Here is a 20,916-nt window from a genome sequence, read left to right as displayed (position 1 = left end):
ACAGCTCCCTGGGCTGATCCTCAGGGCTGGCACACCAAATCCCAGATCAGGAATGCAGAGATGACTCAGGACCTCGGGATTCCACTGCCTGTGCACGCTCACCACCTGCTGCAGGGATGGTGCTGAGAGGTGCAAGGCCTCCTGCTCACCCAGCACCAGGGTGGGACCTGCCCGTGCCTCAGGAGCACCATCCTCATCCTCATCCCCCTGCTCACACCTCTATAGTGCTGCACTTCTACAAGATGCAAATTTAAGGCATGAAGAGAGAAAAAGTGTCCTTGAGCTGAGGGAGGGCAGGGCTGGATGGGAGATTGGCAATGAGGAATTGTTCCCTGGCAGGGTGGGCAGGGCTGGCACAGGGTGCCCAGAGCAGCTGGGGCTGCCCCTGGATCCCTGGCAGTGCCCAAGGCCAGGCTGGGCACTGGGGCTGGAGCAGCCTGGGATAAAATCAAAGGTATCCCTGCCCATGGAATGAGATGAGCTTTGAGGTCCTTCCCATCCCAAGCCACTCTGGGATCCCACGATGCCACAAAGCCAAGGAGAAGCAGAGAAGCCATCTCTGCAGGCTTCACCCCCAGACCCCCCAGACCCAGCACGAGGCCGCTGCAGCTCTCACCCCCTCCTTGGCCACCAGCAGCTGCTTCTCTGCGTTCTGCTTCTTGATGTTGTAGTACTGCACCTCCACCTCGTGGGTCAGCTGCAGCCACTTCTGCAGGGCCTCGGGGGCAGCCCAGCTGCAGTGCGACTCCAGCTCCTTCTCCGCGTTCTTCAGCGCCATCCGCACCTGGGGAGAGGTGCCCAGCACCCCGTGGAGCAGCCGTGGGCACGGCCCTCCCACGCCTCAGCCCCTCTGCTGCCAGCCCCCTTCCAGCAGCTTCAGCAGTGCTGGCAGCAGGAAACTCCTCTGGAGGAGCCGTGGCACCTGAGGAGCCACCCGCACTGCAGGCTGCTGCTCCGAGCACACATCCTCCCCCAGACCACTCCTGCCACCCTCCTTCCCCAGAAATCCCAGCCAGCACCGAGCTGAGCTCCCTCCTGACCCCCCCATGTCACCATGAGCCACAGCAAAACCCTCTGGAGCTGATGGCACAGGGCATGAGGTGGTGCAAAGGATGCTCTGGGGTTTTCTGCAGCCTCTGGAAACCTCTGCAGAGCTTGCTGCCTGTCTGTAAATCCCCCAGAGCCCCTGCCAGGCAATCCCTGCCTCGCCACAGCTCCGAGCCAAGCCCAGGGAGCTCGTCAGGAGACAACTTCCACACTGGAGAAAGTGAGAAAAATATTTAGACACAAAACATGTGCTGCTGGTCAGGAAAAGAAACAGCCTGGCTGGATCAGCCGCCCCTGGGGTGTCTCCTTCCAGGCTCCTGCACACCCTGACACCCCCCAGAGATAAAGATTAGAAGGGACTGGCTGAGAAGCCAGTGGGGGACTCTGCAGCCTCCCAGAAAAGCCTTTAGTGGTGCAGACCACCAAGAATGCACTCCTCTGCTGCAGTGGAGAGGCTCCCACAGCCTGGCAAGCCCTGCAGGAAGGGAAGGGAAGCAGCAGCAGGATGGCACCCCAGTGCCAGGACACACTGCAGGGATGGGGCACCCTGGGGCTCACCCTGCACAGCAGCTCTGCCTCCAGCCCCAGCAGCTGCCCTGCTCCTGCAGCTGCAGCCCACGGGCACGGCCCCAGCCCGGCAGTGGGCGGATGCAGAGCAGTGCTTCTGTGCAGGATTGCTCACACTTGGAGCTTTTCCCTGCATCTCTTCACTTGGATTTGTTCTTTAACTCAGGCACGTCTCACCCAGACCATCCTGAGGGGTTTCCCAGCCCCGGGGTACAGGCAGATCTCTGAAATTCCCTGTTTTACCATCCATCCAGGAGCAGCCCTGGCACCACACACAGGAGGTCAAACACTTGCACCACTTGTGTGTGATTGAGGGCTGCTCAGTACAAAACTGCCTAAATCAGCCCTAGAATGCCAAATTCAGTCCCAGAGCCTGGGTTTTTCCTGGCTTTTCCCATTGGACACCAGCAGCACCAGCCAGATGCTGCTGCCACCTCAGCAGAACTCTGCCTATCACCCACAGGCATCTGGGATTTGGGGATATGGAAAAAACACGGGTAGGAAATCTGTCACTGGTTGTTTGGGGTAGAGGAGTGCTCATAACAGAGTGCTCACAACACTCACAGGAACAATGCTTTAGGGAATGGTGAGGAAGGGAAGTGCTGTGGAACAGACAAGGACCAGTGGCTACAATGAGTGTCCACAACCCAAACTCTCGTGGTTCTGCAGGGAATCCGTGCAAACAGGAGTTATTTTGTGTGTCTCCATTCTCCTGGGAAGACCTTTAAGACCCCATTTGGAACACTAAGAGCAAAAATTTACAAGGAAATTTATATAAAAGTTATACACTGCCCTGGTGAGACCCCACGTGCAGAGCCCCCAGCCCTGGGGCCCAAGAGCAGGAGGATGTGGGGCTCTAGGAGCCAGTCCAAGGAGCCAGGGAGCTGCTCCAGGGCTGGAGGTGCTCCCCTGGAGAGGAGAAGCTCCAGGCAGAGCTCAGAGCCCCTGGCAGGGCCTGAAGGGGCTCCAGGAGAGCTGCAGAGGGACTGGGGACAAGGCCTGCAGGGACAGCACCCAGGGAATGGCTGCCAGTGCCAGAGGGCAGCAATGGATGGGATCTTGGCAATGAGGAATTGTTCCTGGCAGGGTGGGCAGGGCTGGCACAGGGTGCCCAGAGCAGCTGGGGCTGCCCCTGGATCCCTGGCAGTGCCCAAGGCCAGGCTGGGCACTGGGGCTGGAGCAGCCTGGCACAGGGGAAGGTGTCCCTGCCATGGCTGGGATGGGATGAGGTTTAGGGTCTCTCCAGCCCAAACCAGTCTGGGATTCTATTCCACAATTCCCTCAGAGTTCTCTGGGTCCGTGGCCCCACTGGGGTCTGTGGAGGGTGACCCAGTGAGGAGGGAGGGAGGGATGGATGAAGATCTGGGAACAGGACACCTCATCCTGTGCACCAAATCCAGCAGGACCATCCACACCCTCCAGCGTGGCTGTGGTGATCAGAACCAACTGGTGCAGAGGAGGTTAATGCTCCAGGAGCAGGGCTCTGCTGAACTGGAGCAGCTGAGGGGTCAGGGGGTGACAGGTTAATGTCACGAGTGTCCTGGGGCGGGGGCAGTGCTGGGTTACTGTCACACAGTGTGTGGGACACTGCAGTACTCACCTGCCGACGCCTGGGCCCCCACACGGCTCACTCAGCTCCTGGCTCCTTGGGTGGGAACGCAGGGCAAGGGCAGGGTGAGGGCAGGGCAGCCCCAGAGCCGGGGCACAGGGCACCCAGCCCTACACTGCCCAGGCCTGTCTGTGCCAGCAGGGACACCCCAGGCCCCTGGGGAGGCTGGATGGCCACAGGAGGATGGACAGGAGCACTCCTGGGACAGGCACCCCGGGGCTGGGGGCTGCTGCAGGCCCAGGCAAGGAGGGGGTTTGCTGTTTGTCCCCCTGCACTGCCCAGGGGCTCCCAGGACACTTGGTCCTGCCTTGCCAGGGGAAGCCCTGGGCTCCTGCCTTGCAAAAAGGACTGGACACAGCTGGGAGGATGCACACGTGGCCCTGGAGCACCCGAGGAACCTGCCTGGCTCCAGTTTCAGTGTAAACTGATCTGTAACTTGCAGCCAGGTGAGAACTGTCCCTCAGCTGAGATAGGAAGCAGCTACTGGGATTGTGGGTTTGGACTCCTTGTAGGTTTGGGACGGTTAAGGTTGGACACTGGGAAAATTTCCTTATGGAATGGGTTGTCCAGCCCTGGCACAGGCTGCCCAGGGCAATGCTGGAGTCACAGCCAGGGAGGGATTTCACAGCATGTGGCAACTGGGCACATGGGCAGTGCTGGCCTTGGCCGTGCTGGGGAATGGCTGGATGCTCTCAGAGGGCTGCTCCAACCCTTACACACCCCTCTGATCCACGAGAAAACATGGAAAGCATAACTGACCTCATTCTAAATCTGTCCTACAACCATAAACACAAACAGAGACTGCATGGACTGGAGAGGAGTCAGAAATCCCAGAGGGTGCAGCTCCAGGGCAAGGCCAACCCCCCTGCTCCTGCTGGGATGTCACAAGGTGCCAGCACCCGCCCTGTCCAGCACCCCAGCAGTGACTGGGATGTGTAATGGGCACTGTGGAAAAGAGACTCAGGGCTTTTCCTCCACAAAGGGCAGTGGGAAAGCAAAGGCAGAAGAGCAGCAGCAGCACTGGGTTCAGGGGGAGTGGAGAGCAGGGAGGACTGGTGTCCCTCAGGAGCCAGGGCTGGCACTGGGAATGTCTTTGATGGTGACAGGGACACAGGAATACAGGGCAGCCCCACCCTGGCAGGGACACAGAGCTGCTGCTGTGGGCACGCACTGCAGGGAAGGGATGGGGCATCCAAGGCACCTGGGCAGGCTGCAGAGCTGGGACCCTGCCAGCCTCAGCAGGACCAAGGGCAGGGCCTGCACCTGGCTCGGGGCAATCCCAGCACAAACACAGCCTGGGGACAATGGACTGGGAGCAGCCCTGGGGACAAGGAGCTGGGATTGCTGGGAGAAGCTCCACAGGCCCTGAAATCCCTGTGCCCTGGGCTGGTCCCACAGTGTGGGCAGCAGGAAAGGGACTGGGATTGTGCCCCTCAGGTGAGAGCCCACCTGCAGAGCTGCTGCAGAGAGCCCAGAGGAGGCTCCAGGATGAGCAGAGGGATGGAGCAGCTCTGCTGGCAGCAAAGGCTGGCACAGCTGGCATTGTTCACCTGCACAGGAGGAGCTTTGGGCTGAGCTCAGGGTGGCCTTGCAGGGCCTGCAGGAGCCCCAGGAAAGCTGGAGAGAGACAATTTCCAGGGGATGCAGGGACAGCACACAGGGAATGGCTGCCAGTGCCAGAGGGCAGCAATGGATGGGATCTTGGCAATGAGGAATTGTTCCCTGGCAGGGTGGGCAGGGCTGGCACAGGGTGCCCAGAGCAGCTGGGGCTGCCCCTGGATCCCTGGCAGTGCCCAAGGCCAGGCTGGGCACTGGGGCTGGAGCAGCCTGGCACAGTGGCAGTGTCCCTGCCATGGCAGGGCTGGCTCTGGGTGGCTCTGAGGGCCCTCCCAGCACAGCCATGGTGTTTCTGTGACTCCCAGGGGTGCAGCAGCAGGGCCCCAGTGCTGTATCTGTGCAGTGCCTGCCCAGGTGAGGCTCACCTGCTCCAGCTCCTGCTCGGCGTACTTCTGGCGGCTGAGCTCGTTCTCGGTGCCCTCGCGCAGCTCCCGCAGCCGGTGTGCCTCCTGCTTGGCAATGCTGATCTCATCCTGCAGCTTCTTCTCCAGGTGCACCTTCTCCACCTCCACGGAGCGGTGCTCCTCCTGCGCCTTCTGCAGCCTGCAACACACACAGCAGGGCCAGTGCTGGCCAGCTCCGGGCCTGCAGGCAGCCAGGAGCAGGGCTGCCCTCCAGGAACATCTGTGCTCTGCCCTCCAGGAACATCTGTGCTCTGCCCTCCAGGAACATCTGTGCTCTGCCCTCCAGGAACATCTGTGCTCTGCCCTCCAGGAACATGTGTGCTCTGCCCTCCAGGAACATGTGTGCTCTGCCCTCCAGGAACATGTGTGCTCTGCCCTCCAGGAACATGTGTGCTCTGCTCACCAAAACCAGCCCTGTGCTCTGCTCTGTCCTCCAGAGCCAGCCCCATGCTCTGCTCACCAAAACCAGCCCTGTGCTCTGCGCTGTCCTCCAGAGCCAGCTCTGTGCTCTGCTCACCAAAACCAGCCCTATGCTGTGCTCTGCCCTCCAAAACCAGCCCTGTGCTCTGCTCTGCCCACCAGAACCAGCCCTGTGCTCTGCTCACCAAAACCAGCCCTGTGCTCTGCTCTGCCCACCAGAACCAGCCCTGTGCTCTGCTCTGCCCACCAGAACCAGCCCTGTGCTCTGCTCTGCCCACCAGAACCAGCCCTGTGCTCTGCTCTGCCCACCAGAACCAGCCCTGTGCTCTGCTCTGCCCACCAGAACCAGCTCAGCCCAGCTCTGCTCTGCTGTGCCCACCAAATCCAGCCCTGCTGTGCCCACCAGGTCCAGCCCTGCTCTGCCCACCAGAAGAGCCCTGCTCTGCTCTGCTCTCCAGAACCAGCCCAGCCCTGCTGTGCCCACCAGGTCCAGCCCTGCTGTGCCCACCAGAAGCAGCCCTGTGCTCTGCTATGTCCACCAGCCCTGCTGTGCTGTGCCCATGGGATGCAGGGAGACACTTCACTGTGGCTGGGATGAAAGGAAATTGTCAACTGCTCGGTCCCAGCTTGATTCGTTCATCAAATACTCAGGATGCATTTTCCTCATTTCCCACAGCACACCCAGATTTCCTCTCATGGGTCTCAAATTAAGCTCAATTTTTGGTATTTTCACCTAAGTGAAGACTTCGATAAAACAAAGCAGGAGAAGATCTGCCAGAGCACATCAGACCACCCAGATGGGACAGATCCACGTTCCTCCCACAAAATCCTACAAATTCAGACATGTCTGAATCCTGCCTGCACATCCTTATTCCTCCTCATGACAGACTGAATCAGCAGGAATGTGTGGCAGCAGCTTGGAATTGTGGCAGCACCGAAACCCTGGCTCTCCATGGCTCAGTGGGACCTTCCCTGAGGAGCTGACCTGTGCTGGGGCTCCAGCAGGGCTGTGGGGCTGCCAGGGCACCAGCGGGGCCAGAGACCCTCACAGGGGATGAGTGTCACTGTCCACGGGGAGACTGCACCCACCTGGAGCTGCCGTGGGGGAAAGAGACCAGGAGCTGTCCCAGGGACTGAACAGAGACCAGGACCTGTCCCAGGGGACAGAACAGAGACCAGGAGCTGTCCCAGGGACTGAACAGAGACCAGGAGCTGTCCCAGGGGACTGAACAGAGACCAGGACCTGTCCCAGGGGACAGAACAGAGACCAGGAGCTGTCCCAGGGACTGAACAGAGACCAGGAGCTGTCCCAAGGGGAAGACACCACTGGCCAAGACCACTGCCAAGGGGAATTCAACAGACACAGAGCTGTCCCAAAGTGAAGATGGCAGTGACAAGGAGCTGCTGCAGAACTAAAACACGTGTCTGACAGCAGCTGGGACAGGCCCTGCTGGACAGGCTGGCACAGCCCTGCAGTCCCCAGGACACCCCCACGCCCTGCTGTGCCCCACACCCAATGTCCCCTCACACAAGTGACACGCTGGTGACGTGTCCCCCTCGTGCCTGGCCATAAGGATGACCAGGGGATTTGGGGGCACAGCTGAGGGGTCGTTATGGTTGTTTTTAGCTGAGTGGAGCAGGGGCAGCACACAAGGATGGGCCATGCACAGGCACCTGGCTGGGCTGGAGAAGGCACCAGGAGAGCCTCATGTGCTCCCACATGGAGCCAGGGCTGGAACAGACCACCCCCAGCAGCAGGAACCAGCAGTGAGACCACCCCTGCCATGGCAGGGACACTGCCACTGTGCCAGGCTGCTCCAGCCCCAGTGCCCAGCCTGGCCTTGGGCACTGCCAGGGATCCAGGGGCAGCCCCAGCTGCTCTGGGCAAGCAGGGGGCTCACATTCCAGGAGATTCCATACAATCCACACATCTCCAAAACAAACCCGCCCACTCCTTTCAGGATGTGCCAAGACTTGGTGATGTTGATGAGTCACTTAATGGCCTGGGAAGTGTCACTGCCGCAGGGCGTTCTCCAAGGTGCTCTGAACGTGAATAGAGGCTGGGCTTTGGCTGAGCATTCCCAGCTCCTCAGAGCGTGTCTGAGCTGCTCAGCACATTCCAGCAGCGCTGGAAGGCACTGCAGAGGCAGCCCGTGCCTCACCCAGCCGGCACAGCAGGGCCCTGCGAGCTCTGCAGAGATCTCTGAGCAAACTGCAGCACAACTTCTCCACAAGTCCTGGAGCACTGGGGAGTTCTCGCTGCTCCTGTGGCAGCTGAAGATCCCAGCTGGGCGAGGAGGTGAAGGAACATTTCCAGAGGCCTCCCAAGGCGCCCAGCTCACCCCCAGTCCCCGAGCTCCTGCTGGGTGCCCTCTGTGAGGACGAGCCCTGCGAGCTGCTTAGGGCGGTTTTGTGTTTCTTCCTGAGGGGCTTTAGAGCATTAGTTGAACTTCCCAGGAACATCCACTTGTTTACGTGGCTCTGCCCTCAGCAGCAGGGCCCAAGGTCGTTCCCCACAGGCACATTCCCAGTTTGGAGCCCGGAGGTGACACCAGCAGAGCCCTCCTGCCCCGGACAGCAGGGAAGGGATTCCTGTCTCCTTCCAGATGCAGGAAAAACAAATCACACTTTCTCTGGGAGTGCTTCCAAGCTGGGACATAAAACTCTCCTGGCTCCATCACCTGGGAGCTCGCTGTCCTCAGGGACACCAAGTGGTGCCACCTCACTGGGGAACAGGAGCCCTTCCAGCAACACTCAGGGGCAGGGTGAACCCTGGAGGCTCCAAGGGGCCAGAAGTGGGGCTGCAGACCCGGGGATGCACTGCACAGATCCCCAAAACCTGCCTGGCTGCAGGGCTGACATCCTCGGGAGCCTGGTGCCTGCACAGGGCACTCACCACAGCCCGTGGCTGGCCTGGCACCAAACTCCTGTACCAAACCCACGTCCACAGAAGTCACTGGAAATGCAGCTCACAGGGTGCCTAGTTAAGGTTTATCCTCCCAAACTCCACTGAAACCTCACAGAAAATCGTTCAAGGCCCACACTATACTGCTCTGTTATTTGCTAAATCTGCCCTTAACATATTCCACTGTGGGAGCACCCCACGGGTTTGTCATCACCAACCCAGGAGACGACCCACCCCTGTCCCAGAAGATTCCATGTCCAGAGGCTCTCTTGGAGCATGTTGTCCCATCAGTAGCTCTACTGGAACCAGTGCAGTGATTCCTGGGAGCAGAGACCCCATTCCTGAGGCTGCAGGTTTTGATCCATATGCCAAAAGCCCAGATATTCCTATTTAATACTCAAAAATGAGGCATTTTTTTCACTTTCCAAGCAACACCCTTCGACTCAGGTACTGCTTCCCCACACAGCTCCAAGAATTCAAGAGAGGATGTGTAAATCCCTGATTGCTCCCACTGTTCAAAGATGCTTTTTCCCCATCAAAAGCCAAGGTGAAACAAGCTTGGATGACAAATTCCACGTGAGCTGGATTATGTGGCAGGAGTGGGACTGGACAAGCTCCAGTCCCAAAAGCATTCCCTGGTTCTGTGACTGGGAAAAACAGCCTGGTCCAGGAGTCCCTGCAGGAGGAGCCAGGCCCCCATCTGGGCTGTGCCAGGTCCCTCAGGAAGGGGCTGGCTGCTGCGAGGCACCAGGACAGCTAAAACCAACCATTTCCCGCAATGTGAAGGAACAGAACCCTGCAGGAAGAGCCGAGCCCTCCAGCTGGGTGGCCAGTGGGCACCTACCTCTCCTGCAGGTCATGGAGAGACTGCTCAGCCCTGTGGAGACCCTCCAGGTCCTTCATCATCTTCTTCATGTGCTCCTTGGAGTAGCGGTTCTGGATGTAGGCGAACCAGCAGCCGCCCACGCCGATGACGATGGACACCACCAGCATGAAGTCCTTGAGGTGGTTGTGTCGAGTCACTGCAAGAGAGCAGACACCCTGCTGGAGCCCAGGACCACTGCAGGACCTCGGCTCCCTGCAGGCAGGATCACCCCTGAGTCCCTTTTCCCAGACCGATGGTGGAAGAAGGATTGGGAATTCCTCGGCTCTGGTTCACAAGGTTGTTTATTGTCTCTTGTCTAAAATATTATTTTCTGGACCCATCAGGTCTCTCAAGGGCACACATTGCCCACCCCTGGCCTGCTGTCTACATTTTATACCATGAATTACGTGTACTTTATTTATCATTATTTTCCAACACCTATCACCTATGTTAGACTGTTTACTTCTACTCCAAATCAATCCAAATGTGCCAACATCACCAAGAAGATGGAGGCTAGGAAGAAGGAGGAAGAAGGACAGGACAATGCCCAAATCCCTCCATCGTGCCTCCTAGACCCCTATAGTAAAACCCCCAAAATTCCACTTTTCACCCTGTGACAAATTCATTACCATTCTACTTAAACTTCTGTGACTTGTGACTCTTCCTACAAAGTTAATAATTTATTCCATGAAAAGATCAAAATCCCAAGTCTTTGGCTTCCTACCAGGACTCCCCAGCCCCCTGCCAGGGGCTCAGGTCATCCAGGGCACCCAGAGGGGTGTCCTGGGTTCTGACAGAACTCCAAAGGGCTCTGCCTGCACCAGAGTGGCACAGGAGAACTCAGGGCATTCTTACAAGGAATTGTGGCACAGGATTCACCAAGGGAAAAGCTGAGCTGGGTCAATATTTAAGGGGGAAACCAGAAGCTTGACAACATTTATTCAATTTGGAGACACAAGAACAACAAAAAGGATGAAATTCCAAATTTTCCAGCTCCAGTTTGCCTGGCAGTAAGTGGTACAGGGGAAACTGCACAGAGGAGCCCCTCCAGAACGGCTGTGATCTCACAGGGCTGCACAGGTAACTAAGAACAAAATAAACACTTGGAAAAACACTGCTGAGATCACAGAGCTGGGGCAGCTCAAGTGTCCAACTGTCAAGTTGCCAAACTTTCCATCAGAATCACAACTCACTGTGGAAATTCCCTTTTTCAACAGTTAATTCAAAAAAGGTGTTGATGCATGTGAGAGGATGAAAGTAATTACTGGGGGCTCAAGTGCTAAACAAAGCCCAAAAAGATGAGTCAAGCAGATTTTTTTCCTGTAACTCAACCAAGTGTGTGCTGGAAAAGCCACAAATAAAAGAGCAGCTCAGTCTAGTGAGCTGGGACTTAACGAATACTGGTTTTGAAGCAAACATCAGGCAATTCACACCAGATAGAGGGGAAAAAAATACCTGTGCTGAGGGGGCAGGCCCTGGCACAGGGCACTGAGAAGCTGTGGCTCTGAGGGTGTCCCTGCCATGCAGGGCTGGATTAGACAGGAGCTGAACCCTTCCCCAGCTAAACCACACCTGTGACACTGACAGAGCTGGGGGGACACAGGAGGGGAGCTGGGAACCCAAACTGGGGAGGCAGAGCACAGCATGGACTGCCCTGGATGGTCAGAGGGACACAGGAGGGGAGCTGGGAGCTGGGAACCCAAACTGGGGAGGCAGAGCACAGCATGGACTGCCCTGGATGGTCAGAGGGACACAGGAGGGGAGCTGGGAGCTGGGAACCCAAACTGGGAAGGCAGAGCACAGCATGGACTGACCTGGATGGTCAGAGGGACACAGGAGGGGAGCTGGGAACCCAAACTGGGGAGGCAGAGCACAGCACGGACTGACCTGGATGGTCAGAGGGATACAGGAGGGGAGCTGGGAGCTGGGAACCCAAACTGGGGAGGCAGAGCACAGCACGGACTGCCCTGGATGGTCAGAGGGACACAGGAGGGGAGCTGGGAACCCAAACTGGGGAGGCAGAGCACAGCACAGACTGCCCTGGATGGTCAGAGGGACACAGGAGGGGAGCTGGGAGCTGGGAACCCAAACTGGGGAGGCAGAGCACAGCACGGACTGCCCTGGATGGTCAGAGGGACAGGGCTGCTGCTCCTGCCCACGATGCAGGGCAGGAGGGAGAGGCACAGCACCCTCCCCAGGGCCCAGGAGACAGGCAAGCAGCCTCCTGTGATCCATCCCTCCCTGCAGACAGCCAGAGTGCAGCCTCGGAGCTAAACAAGGTGAGGGCTGGCGCCGCTCCCTCCGGATGGATTAGCACAACATCCTCTTCCGAGGAGCAGATCCTGGCAAGTGCCTGCAGCTCCCTCAGCCTCCACCCCTGCAGCTCCCATCTGGAGAGCAGCAGGGCTGATGTGCTCAGGGTGTTCCAGCCTCGCAGAGCCCTGCTCTCCTGCCCCCCTGGGCCATTCCCTGCCAGCCCCACCCGCCCTGGTGCCTGTCCTGCCCCTGGTGCCAGCTGTGCTCAGCTCCAGCTGGGAGTCAGCACTGCACACATCCCATCCCTCCTCTGCAGCAGCACTGGCCATGAGGAAACTGAGGAAAATCACCTTGGATGGAAATGCAGAAGCATGGAATGCCAGGATGGTTTGGGAAAGGACATAAATCCCACCCAGTGCCACCCTGCCATGGCAGGGACACCTTCCCCTGTGCCAGGCTGCTCCAGCCCCAGTGCCCAGCCTGGCCTTGGGCACTGCCAGGGATCCAGGGGCAGCCCCAGCTGCTCTGGGCACCCTGTGCCAGCCCTGCCCACCCTGCCAGGGAACAATTCCTCACTGCCAAGATCCCATCCATTGCTGCCCTCTGGCACTGGCAGCCATTCCCCCTCAGCCTGGACCCACAGCAGAGGGGCTCCTGGGAGCATCTCCATTTTCTCACCTTCTCTGTAGATGCTTTTTTCTGGTATTTAATCCCCACCAACCCTCCTGCAGCTCCAGACCTTCCCCCCTTGCTCAATCATTTCACTTCTTTCAAACACCAAGGCCAGGCAGAGCTGCAAACCCAGCAGGACATCAAGTCCTGCAGCGGAGCAGAACAATCAGACTGTGGTAAAACTGTGCCTGCTCTCCCTCCTTTCCCAAAAAAAAGGAAATGAGGAAGGTAGAGAAGTCTGTTTGCCACGGTGCACGTGGCTCTTCCTGCAGCCTTTGCAGGTGTCGGGTGAGCTCAGGTCTGCCTGCTGCTGGGAGCAGCCACGGCCACACGGGTGCAGAGCAGGCTGTGCCAGCCCTGCTGTGGCCAGGGACAAATCCCGAGGGATTTAAATCACAATGACTGCACAGGAACAATCCGAGGCTCTGCTGTGGAACTGCCACCCTGCCCTAGTCTCTGGCCCAGGGCACAGGAGGAACAGGGAAGGAGCTGAAATTACAGAAACTTCTCTCCCAAGCTCAAGAGCAGCAGAGCTGCACCTGCAGAGCCTCCAGGCCTGGGGCACCAACAGCAGGAGCACCTGGAGCTGCTGGGAGAGCCCAGAGGAGCCTGGAGCCAGGCTGGGAGAGCTGGGGGCTCACCTGGAGAGGAGAAGCTCCAGGAGAGCTCAGAGCCCCTGGCAGGGCCTGAAGGGGCTCCAGGAGAGCTGCAGAGGGACTGGGGACAAGGCCTGCAGGGACAGCACCCAGGGAATGGGTGCCAGAGGGCAGCAGGAGGGGAGTGCCAGAGGGCAGCAATGGATGGGATCTTGGCAATGAGGAATTGTTCCCTGGCAGGGTGGGCAGGGCTGGCACAGGGTGCCCAGAGCAGCTGGGGCTGCCCCTGGATCCCTGGCAGTGCCCAAGGCCAGGCTGGGCACTGGGGCTGGAGCAGCCTGGCACAGGGGAAGGTGTCCCTGCCATGGCAGGGTGGCACTGGGTGGGATTTGGGGTCCCTCCCAACCCAAACCATCCTGGGATTCCACGTTTCACCTGAAGTTGTGCTATTTAGTGCCAGGTAAATTCCTAGACCACGGGAGCAGGACCCCAAAGGGACAGACACAGAAGAAGGAATCGCCTCATCTTGCTTAGAGCATAATTCTACCACGCTCCCTTGCACTTGGAGTAATTGCAGAGCTGAAGTGGTCAGACCTGTTTGCTGTAGGAAATGGCAGGGCTGGAGCCTGGCAGCAGGAACCAGACCTGGAGGGATGGCAGGAGCTGCAGACCACAGGGAAACTGGCCATGGAATCTGGCTGGAAGCTCTGCCACGAGCCAGACCTACCCCTGGAGCCCTGGGTGGGGAAAAGCTTCACCCAGCAGCAGGAACAGCCCTGTGTCCCCCTGCTGTGCTCCCCACGGGCAGCAGGGTGTCTGGATTTAGGAGCCTGCAGGAGGCTGGGCTCCAACTGAGGCTGCTTTTATCAGAGCTTTTACACCTGTGGTGAACAGAGCTTCAAGAGGAGAGAAACCCTTGGAGCTCTGCACCTGTGCACCAATGGCACTGCCAGCAGCTCAGAGACCCCCAGAGCCCAGCTCCCCTCCAGAGCCCTCCCTGAGCATGGCAAAGGAGGTGTGAAGCAGCTTCTGCAGCTTCAAAGGTCACCCTGCACTGCCCACAGCTGCCACTTGCTGGGGGCTCTGAAAGGTGTTTTGCAATCCATTCCTGGAGGAATTGGTTTGGATAAACAACCTCTCCCCACGCCTGGAGACAAAGCCTTTCAGATGACCAGAAACCAGCAAATTTTACCTTCTGAAAAGGGATAAAACTCTCCTTCAGCTACAGATTTAAAGTGTATTTCCTCTTCTCACACACCCAGGATATACAGTCATAGAAGCAGGGAATGATTTGGGTTGGGGGGGACCTGAAAGCTCATCCCATACCACTCCTGCTGTGAGCAGGGACACCTTCCAGGAGCCCAGGCTGGCTGGAGAGCTCCCAGGCAGGAGCTGAGAGGTGTGTGAGCAGCCCCAGCACCACGGCTCCCTGCACACTTTGATCTCTGTGCCCCAGGGAGAGTCAGCCTGCAGGGCCAGGGAGCTGCAGGGCAGAACAAACAGCTCCACCGTGGCAACAGACATTAATTCCCAGCCAGAACAAGCCATTCACTCTGCCATTTACACAGCACAACAGCTCTGGAAAAATTCTGCCCCCAGCACAGGAGTCACTGGCTGGAGCCACCCAGGCTTCAAAAAGCTGCACATTTAACATAGGCAATAAATAAAAACCAAACTGTGCCTGTGCAAAAAGAGGCTTTTCAATAACTGTGAGCAAAAGTGGCAGATTGTACAAGCCAGGCTTGTGATTTCCCCCCTGTGGCTCTGCCAAGGCTCACACTGTGCAGGCAGCTTTCCCAGGACTGGGTGGGAGTGCTGGAGAGCAGCCCTGGGGAGAAGGACTTGGGGTGCTGGAGTGGGAGAGGCCAGACATGCCCCAGCCACGAGCACTGGAACCCCAAAATTCCCGTGGTGATCCCCCAGCATGGGCAGCAGGAAAGGGGGGATTCCCTCTGCACCCAAATCCTGGGAGAAAGCCATGCCAGAGGAGCAGAGACAAAAGCACCTTCAGTAGGGAGCAGACAGGAGCCAGAGGGAACTGGGAGCACCTGGAGCGTGGAGATACACATCAGAGAGCTGGAGATCCTGATAAAGCATCAAAGGAGCACCGGCCTCCCACCACCACCCTGAGCTTCCCACCCAGCTGTGCTCCTTCCCTCCCCCAGAGGTGGGTACTTCACAGCCTGAGTCACCAGCAGAGCCTCAGGGCAGGACAGGGGAGCCCCAGGAAAGCCCAGGACATGATGACAGAGCTCCAGGACATGGCAGCAGCTGCCCTGGGAGCAGGCAGACTGCTGCCCTCCAGCACCACACAAGGGCAGCACGTTGGACACAGGAGACCCCAGCAGGACAGTGGGAGATGCCAGCTGCTCCTCTGGGATGGGAATGCCAGCCCAGCAGGCTCCAGGCCACAGAGCTGCTCCACAAACCCAGGACCAACCTGCTCCTGCTCCAGGGAACTGAGCTGGGGTGACTTCCCCGGCTGAGGCTGTGCTGGGCACCTTGGGCCACCCAGGCCCGGCTCTGGTGCCCAGGCTGAGCAGCCCTGTGGCCCTGGTGGCTGTTCCCAGGGCTGGCGTTGGGGTACTCACAGAGGGGAGGCCCGAAGAGCACCGTGTCCAGGGCCTTGAGCTGCAGCTTCTGCCGGTGGCTGCGGTCGGTCATCTTGAGCACAGTGCCCATCATGGTGGCGTTGTTCACTGCCAGCCTGCACAACAGGGGAGAAACTGCTCAGGGCACGGCCACCGGGGCACCAACACAGCAGGGACAGGCAGAGCAGGGCCCAGGAGCTCCCTGCTGCCAGGCCAAATCCCTCACTGTTTTTCCTAAAAATGCTGCTGCAAAGTGTCCCACAAATCACTAATAAGTATTTTTAACCAAATCTCCATTGCCTTTACATGCTGTGCCACAGCCCGTAAGCCACAGCTCTCCCTTGGAAGGAATGTGGGCACACATTGTGCTGCCTCAAAAACACCCTCATTTTATCCCCAGTTAATCCCTCCTTCCCAGTCAGCTGAAAAGGCCCCTTTCAGTGAGAGGAACCTTTATCCGAAAAAGCTGCACTGAGGTTTTTGCAACCTGTTACAAGTGTAGGTTGACTCCCAGCCAGTGCTCCTCTTCCATGGAATCATGGAATGGAATGGGAGGGATTCTAAATCCCACCCAGTGCCACCCTGCCATGGCAGGGACAGCTCCCACTGTGCCAGGCTGCTCCAGCCCCAGTGCCCAGCCTGGCCTTGGGCACTGCCAGGGATCCAGGGGCAGCCCCAGCTGCTCTGGGCACCCTGTGCCAGTCCTGCCACCCTTCCCTGTATCTAACCCAAACTTCCCCTCTTTCCAGTCACAGCTGGAGCAGAACTGGGCAGGGCACAGGCCAAGGAACTTCAGGTGGTGAGAGGAGCTGACTCCTGCCAGGCCCTGGTTCTCTCCCTGCACACATCCCATGGGCACACTGTGGGCACTGACCCGACTGGCACTGACCTGGGCATGGCACTGACCTGGGCACAGCACTGACCCTGGCATGGCACTGACCCGACTGGCACTGACCTGGGCATGGCACTGACCTGGGCACAGCACTGACCCTGGCACAGCACTTACCTGGGCATGGTGTGACCTAGGCATGGCACTGACCCTGACCCAGACTGGCACTGACCCAGACTGGCACTGACCCGGACTGGCACTGACCTGGGCATGGCGTGGCCGCTGAGCTGCAGCTTGCGGAAGGTCTCCTCGTACTGGGGCAGCTCCACGTAGGCAATGAGCCACTGCACCACCTCGTCCACCGTCCAGTTGTACACTGCAGAGAGCACAGCAGCCACGCTCAGCGGGGGCATGGCACAGCAGGGCTCACAGCTTTGGGCTGGGAGGGACCCACAGCCCCCCGAGCCACCCTGCCAGGGCAGGGACACCTTCCCCTGTGCCAGGCTGCTCCAGCCCCAGTGCCCAGCCTGGCCTTGGGCACTGCCAGGGATCCAGGGGCAGCCCCAGCTGTGCCAGCCCTGCCCACCCTGCCAGGGAACAATTCCTCACTGCCAAGATCCCATCCAGCCCTGCCCCCGATAGTGGGACACTGCAGGCAGTCCTACAGGATCTCAGCCTCTCCTTTTGGGATAATTTTTGCCCAGACTCAGGAACTCCTGAGGTTCTGCTGCCCCTGAGCCCCCACATGGCAGGGGAAGAGCTGCCTGGAGCTCTCCCTGTGACACCACACCCTTCCCAGGGCTGGTTTGCCCCTGCAGCTCCCAAAATTAACACATGCAACGAGGCCATCAGATAGAGGAGCAGAGGAGGCTCCACCTGCTGCCATGGCACCTGGCAGGGCCAACACCCAAAGCACTGGCAGGTGCCAGCTGGGATCACTGGGATTTCTACCAGCCAGGTGATCCTGCTGCCTCCACACTCCAGCAGGGAATGCTCATCCTCAGCACGGGCCCAAAGACCCTGAATTCTGAGGTCAGCTCCCAAAGCTTCACCCCCTGCTGCAGACCCTGGCACAGGGTGCCCAGAGCAGCTGGGGCTGCCCTGGATCCCTGGCAGTGCCCAAGGCCAGGCTGGGCACTGGGGCTGGAGCAGCCTGGCACAGTGGGAGGTGTCCCTGCCATGGCAGGGTGGCACTGGGTGGGATGTGAGGCCCATTCCAGCCCAAACCAGGCTGGGATTCTGGGGTTCCCCTGAGCTCTGAGCAAGGCACACACGGAGCGGTGCCAGACAAACCCATCGGAAGCAGCTTGAGAAAGGATCTGTGGGAGGAGGTGGAGCAGGTGAGCTCAGCCCGAGTGAACCAGGTGAACTTTGCTCCTTACCCTCCTCCCCTGGGCATCTGTGGACTATTTCTGGAGCTGTTATGCAGCCATAAATCAGGAAACCTTAGGAAATCAAGCTCCTGCCTTTGCCACTTTGTTGGGCTGTACTGACAGCAATGCTCTGGAGGCAAACACAATCCCAGAATCCCAGACTGGTTTGGGTTGGGAGGAACCTTAAATCCCACCCAGTGCCACCCCTGCCATGGCAGGGACACCCCCACTTGCCTCAGTGTCATGTCCAACCCGGCCTGGGACAAGGCAGATGTGTTTATTGGACAGAGGGGGCTTTGTTACACTTGAATTTACCATCCCCTGGCCCTGTCCTTGGCAGGGCTGCATGGCTCTGCTGCAGTGCCAGCCCTGGCTGGGCCCACGAGCACATAAACAGCTTCCCAAACTCCAGGGGGCCCAACGCCTCCCAATGGGGAGCTGGGGGTGATGGATGGGCAGTCTGGGAGAGATGAGGGAGCTGGGGGATGTGGGGGAGCTGAGAGAGATGAGGGAGATGGAGCTCAGAGAAATGAGAGATCCAGGAGAGATGAGGGAAATGGAGCTGTGAGACCTGGGGGAGCTGAGAGAGATGAGGGAGATGGAGCTCAGAGAAATGAGATGAGAGATCTGGGAGAGACGAGGGAGCTGCAGCTGTGAGAGCTGGGGGAGATGAGGGAGCTCAGAGAGCTGACTGAACTATGAAGTGGAGAAAGATGAAGATGAGGAAGCTGAGGGAGCTCACAGACCTGAGGGAGATGGAGCTCAGAGAAATGAGAGTGATGAGAGATCTGGGAGATGAGCGAGCTCAGAGCTAACTGAGTGGATGGAGCTGAGGAAGCTGATGAAGCTCAGGGAGATGAGGGAGCTGATGAAGCTCAGGGAGATGAGGGAGCTGATGAAGCTGAGGCAGAGCCCAGAGCTGAGTGAGGACAGCAAGGCTCCAAAGGAAGGTGCCATCCCCACGGACACTGGCACAGTGACCCAGCTGCAGGTGGCACAGATGATGCCACCAACCCTCCCTGGCTGCAGGGAGCTCCTGTCACTGTCCCACCCACCAGGGGACACCTGTGGCTGTGGGCACCAGCAGGATGGCAATGATGGGAGGATGGGAGAAGCCACAGGCCCTGCACAGGACAGGAGGCCACATCCCCAGCAGCAGCACTGCCAGCCCTGGCTCCTCCAGAGCCCCTGGCTTCTCTCACCTCCACGTGAGGTGTTTCTTTTGGGAAGCATGCCTGAGAACCACAGGCACAGAGGAGCAGGACCCTGCCCTGCCTCCTCACCCCCGGGGCTGATCTGGCACTGCTTTCACAGCTTTGGCAGAGCCAGCTCACCCAGGTGCCACCCTCAGATCCAGCACCTCGTGAGGCATCACAGCCTTTATCTTCTGCCATAATTCAGGGCAGAAATATCTTTTTACTTTCCACATGTGACCAGGAACAGCAGCAATGGAAGGGAGGAAAAGCAATGGCTTGAAAAGAGATGACACAGGCCCAGGCACCCCATCCCTGAGGGAGGTCAGTGCCCTTCACAGCTGTTTTCACACCCACAGGAGGGAGCAGACCTTTCCTACCAGCCTGATTCATGACTTCAGCTCAAACTCCAAAATGAGGCTTCAAATTTCCCTGGCAGTGTCCCAGTCCAGGCTGGACACTGGGGCTGGGAGCACAGTGGAAGGTTCCCTGCCTGGCAGGGCTGGCCCTGGGTGGGCTGTGGGGTCCCTCCCAGCCCTAACTCCTGAGGTTCCATGACATCAAAGCACCCTTCAGAAAGCAGCCACTCGTCCTATCAGCCAGATCTACAGGATGATGAAAGGGAAAGCAGGAGCAGGAGCACTGGGCACCCGGTGTGCCAGGGCAGCCCTGCAGAGCATGGCACTCCTGGCTGGGCAGGCAGGGACAGAGCTGGGGCAGCTCAGTCATGAGGGGCCTGCTGAGAATCAAGGGATGCTCTCCTCCATCCCTTTATGATTTCTGCCCTTTCCCAGCTGGCAGCAAAACACACTCCAGCCAAAGCCGTGTGTAAACAGGCCTGGAAGGGGATTGATATTTCTTACAGGAGGCACTCCGGGCACACAGGAGGCACAGGGACTGGGAAACATGGAATCACAGCATCCCTGAGGCTGGGAAATGCCTCTGAGCCCAGAGAGCCCAGCCACCCCCAGCACTGCCACGGCCACCCCTGACCATGGTCCCAAGTGCCACATCCACAGGGCTGTGAAATGCCCAGATGTGATTCCAGCCCTGGCCTGGGCAATTGTGCCACTCCTAAAGTGAGGTGGACAAGAATTTCCAACACATCCCAGCCCAACTCCATGGGAGAGAGTCTGGTCTGGGGTACACAGCCCTGGAATTACCACATGGATACCACAGAGACTGCTTTGGACTGGGAGAGACCCCACAGCCCACCCAGTGCCACCCAGCCATGGCAGGGACACCTTCCCCTGTGCCAGGCTGCTCCAGCCCCAGTGCCCAGCCTGGCCTTGGGCACTGCCAGGGATCCAGGGGCAGCCCCAGCTGCTCTGGGCACCCTGTGCCAGCCCTGCCCACCCTGCCAGGGAACAATTCCTCATGGCCAAGATCCCATCCATTGCTGCCCTCTGGCACTGGCAGCCATTCCCTGGGTGCTGTCCCTGCAGGCCTTGTCCCCAGCCCCTCTGCAGCTCTCCTGGAGCCCCTTCAGGGGCTCTGAGCTCTCCTGGAGCCTCGTGTCCTCATGCACAGCCCCAGTGTGTTTTCAATCCACGCTGCAGCTCAGGGTCCATTCAGTGCTCCTGGGAATGGGAGGAACTGCTGCACTCCCTGAGGCTGCACCCACAGCTCTGGAAACACAGAGCACATCCCAGAGGAATCTAAGGGCTAATACAGAAAAGCCAAACACAGGACAGAAATGAGAAACTGAAATTTCTGTGGCTGGTGAAGTGGTTAGAAGATTAATATTCAGTATTTCATTGAATGGATATAGATAGAACTCCTCTTTTAGAGATGAGGAGCACTGAAAAAAACTGGATTAATGATTTCTATGGAATTCTGTGTGAAAGCACTTGCCAATCTCAAAAGTTTGTTCCAAGATTCCCAGGTTCCAGGAGGTTTCTCAGCAGAAGCTGAAGTCCCACCACCTCCCTGGATGCTGGGGTAAATAACAGCATTAAGTTATTTCTAGGTG

At 58.6% G+C, this 20,916-nt stretch overlaps 1 protein-coding gene across 10 annotated transcripts in view; it reads right to left on the bottom strand.

The window, feature by feature from the left end:
• STIM1 (stromal interaction molecule 1) overlaps positions 1 to 20,916 on the bottom strand; it is a 72,145-nt gene that overhangs the window by 19,794 nt on the left and 31,435 nt on the right. For all 10 annotated transcript variants that reach the window (XM_064404987.1, XM_064405000.1, XM_064405007.1 and 7 more), the window contains exons 4-8: positions 16,643 to 16,754; positions 15,550 to 15,665; positions 9,414 to 9,591; positions 5,206 to 5,383; positions 617 to 784 (exon numbers count right to left, since the gene is read on the bottom strand). In XM_064404987.1, coding sequence (XP_064261057.1) covers positions 617 to 784; positions 5,206 to 5,383; positions 9,414 to 9,591; positions 15,550 to 15,665; positions 16,643 to 16,754 — 752 coding nt within the window. The remainder of the gene's footprint in view (positions 1 to 616; positions 785 to 5,205; positions 5,384 to 9,413; positions 9,592 to 15,549; positions 15,666 to 16,642; positions 16,755 to 20,916) is intronic.

The sequence above is a fragment of the Passer domesticus genome, chromosome 2 (genome assembly GCF_036417665.1).
Source record: "Passer domesticus isolate bPasDom1 chromosome 2, bPasDom1.hap1, whole genome shotgun sequence".
Lineage (NCBI taxonomy): Eukaryota > Metazoa > Chordata > Aves > Passeriformes > Passeridae > Passer > Passer domesticus.
This window is presented reverse-complemented; position numbering and strand designations above follow the sequence as displayed.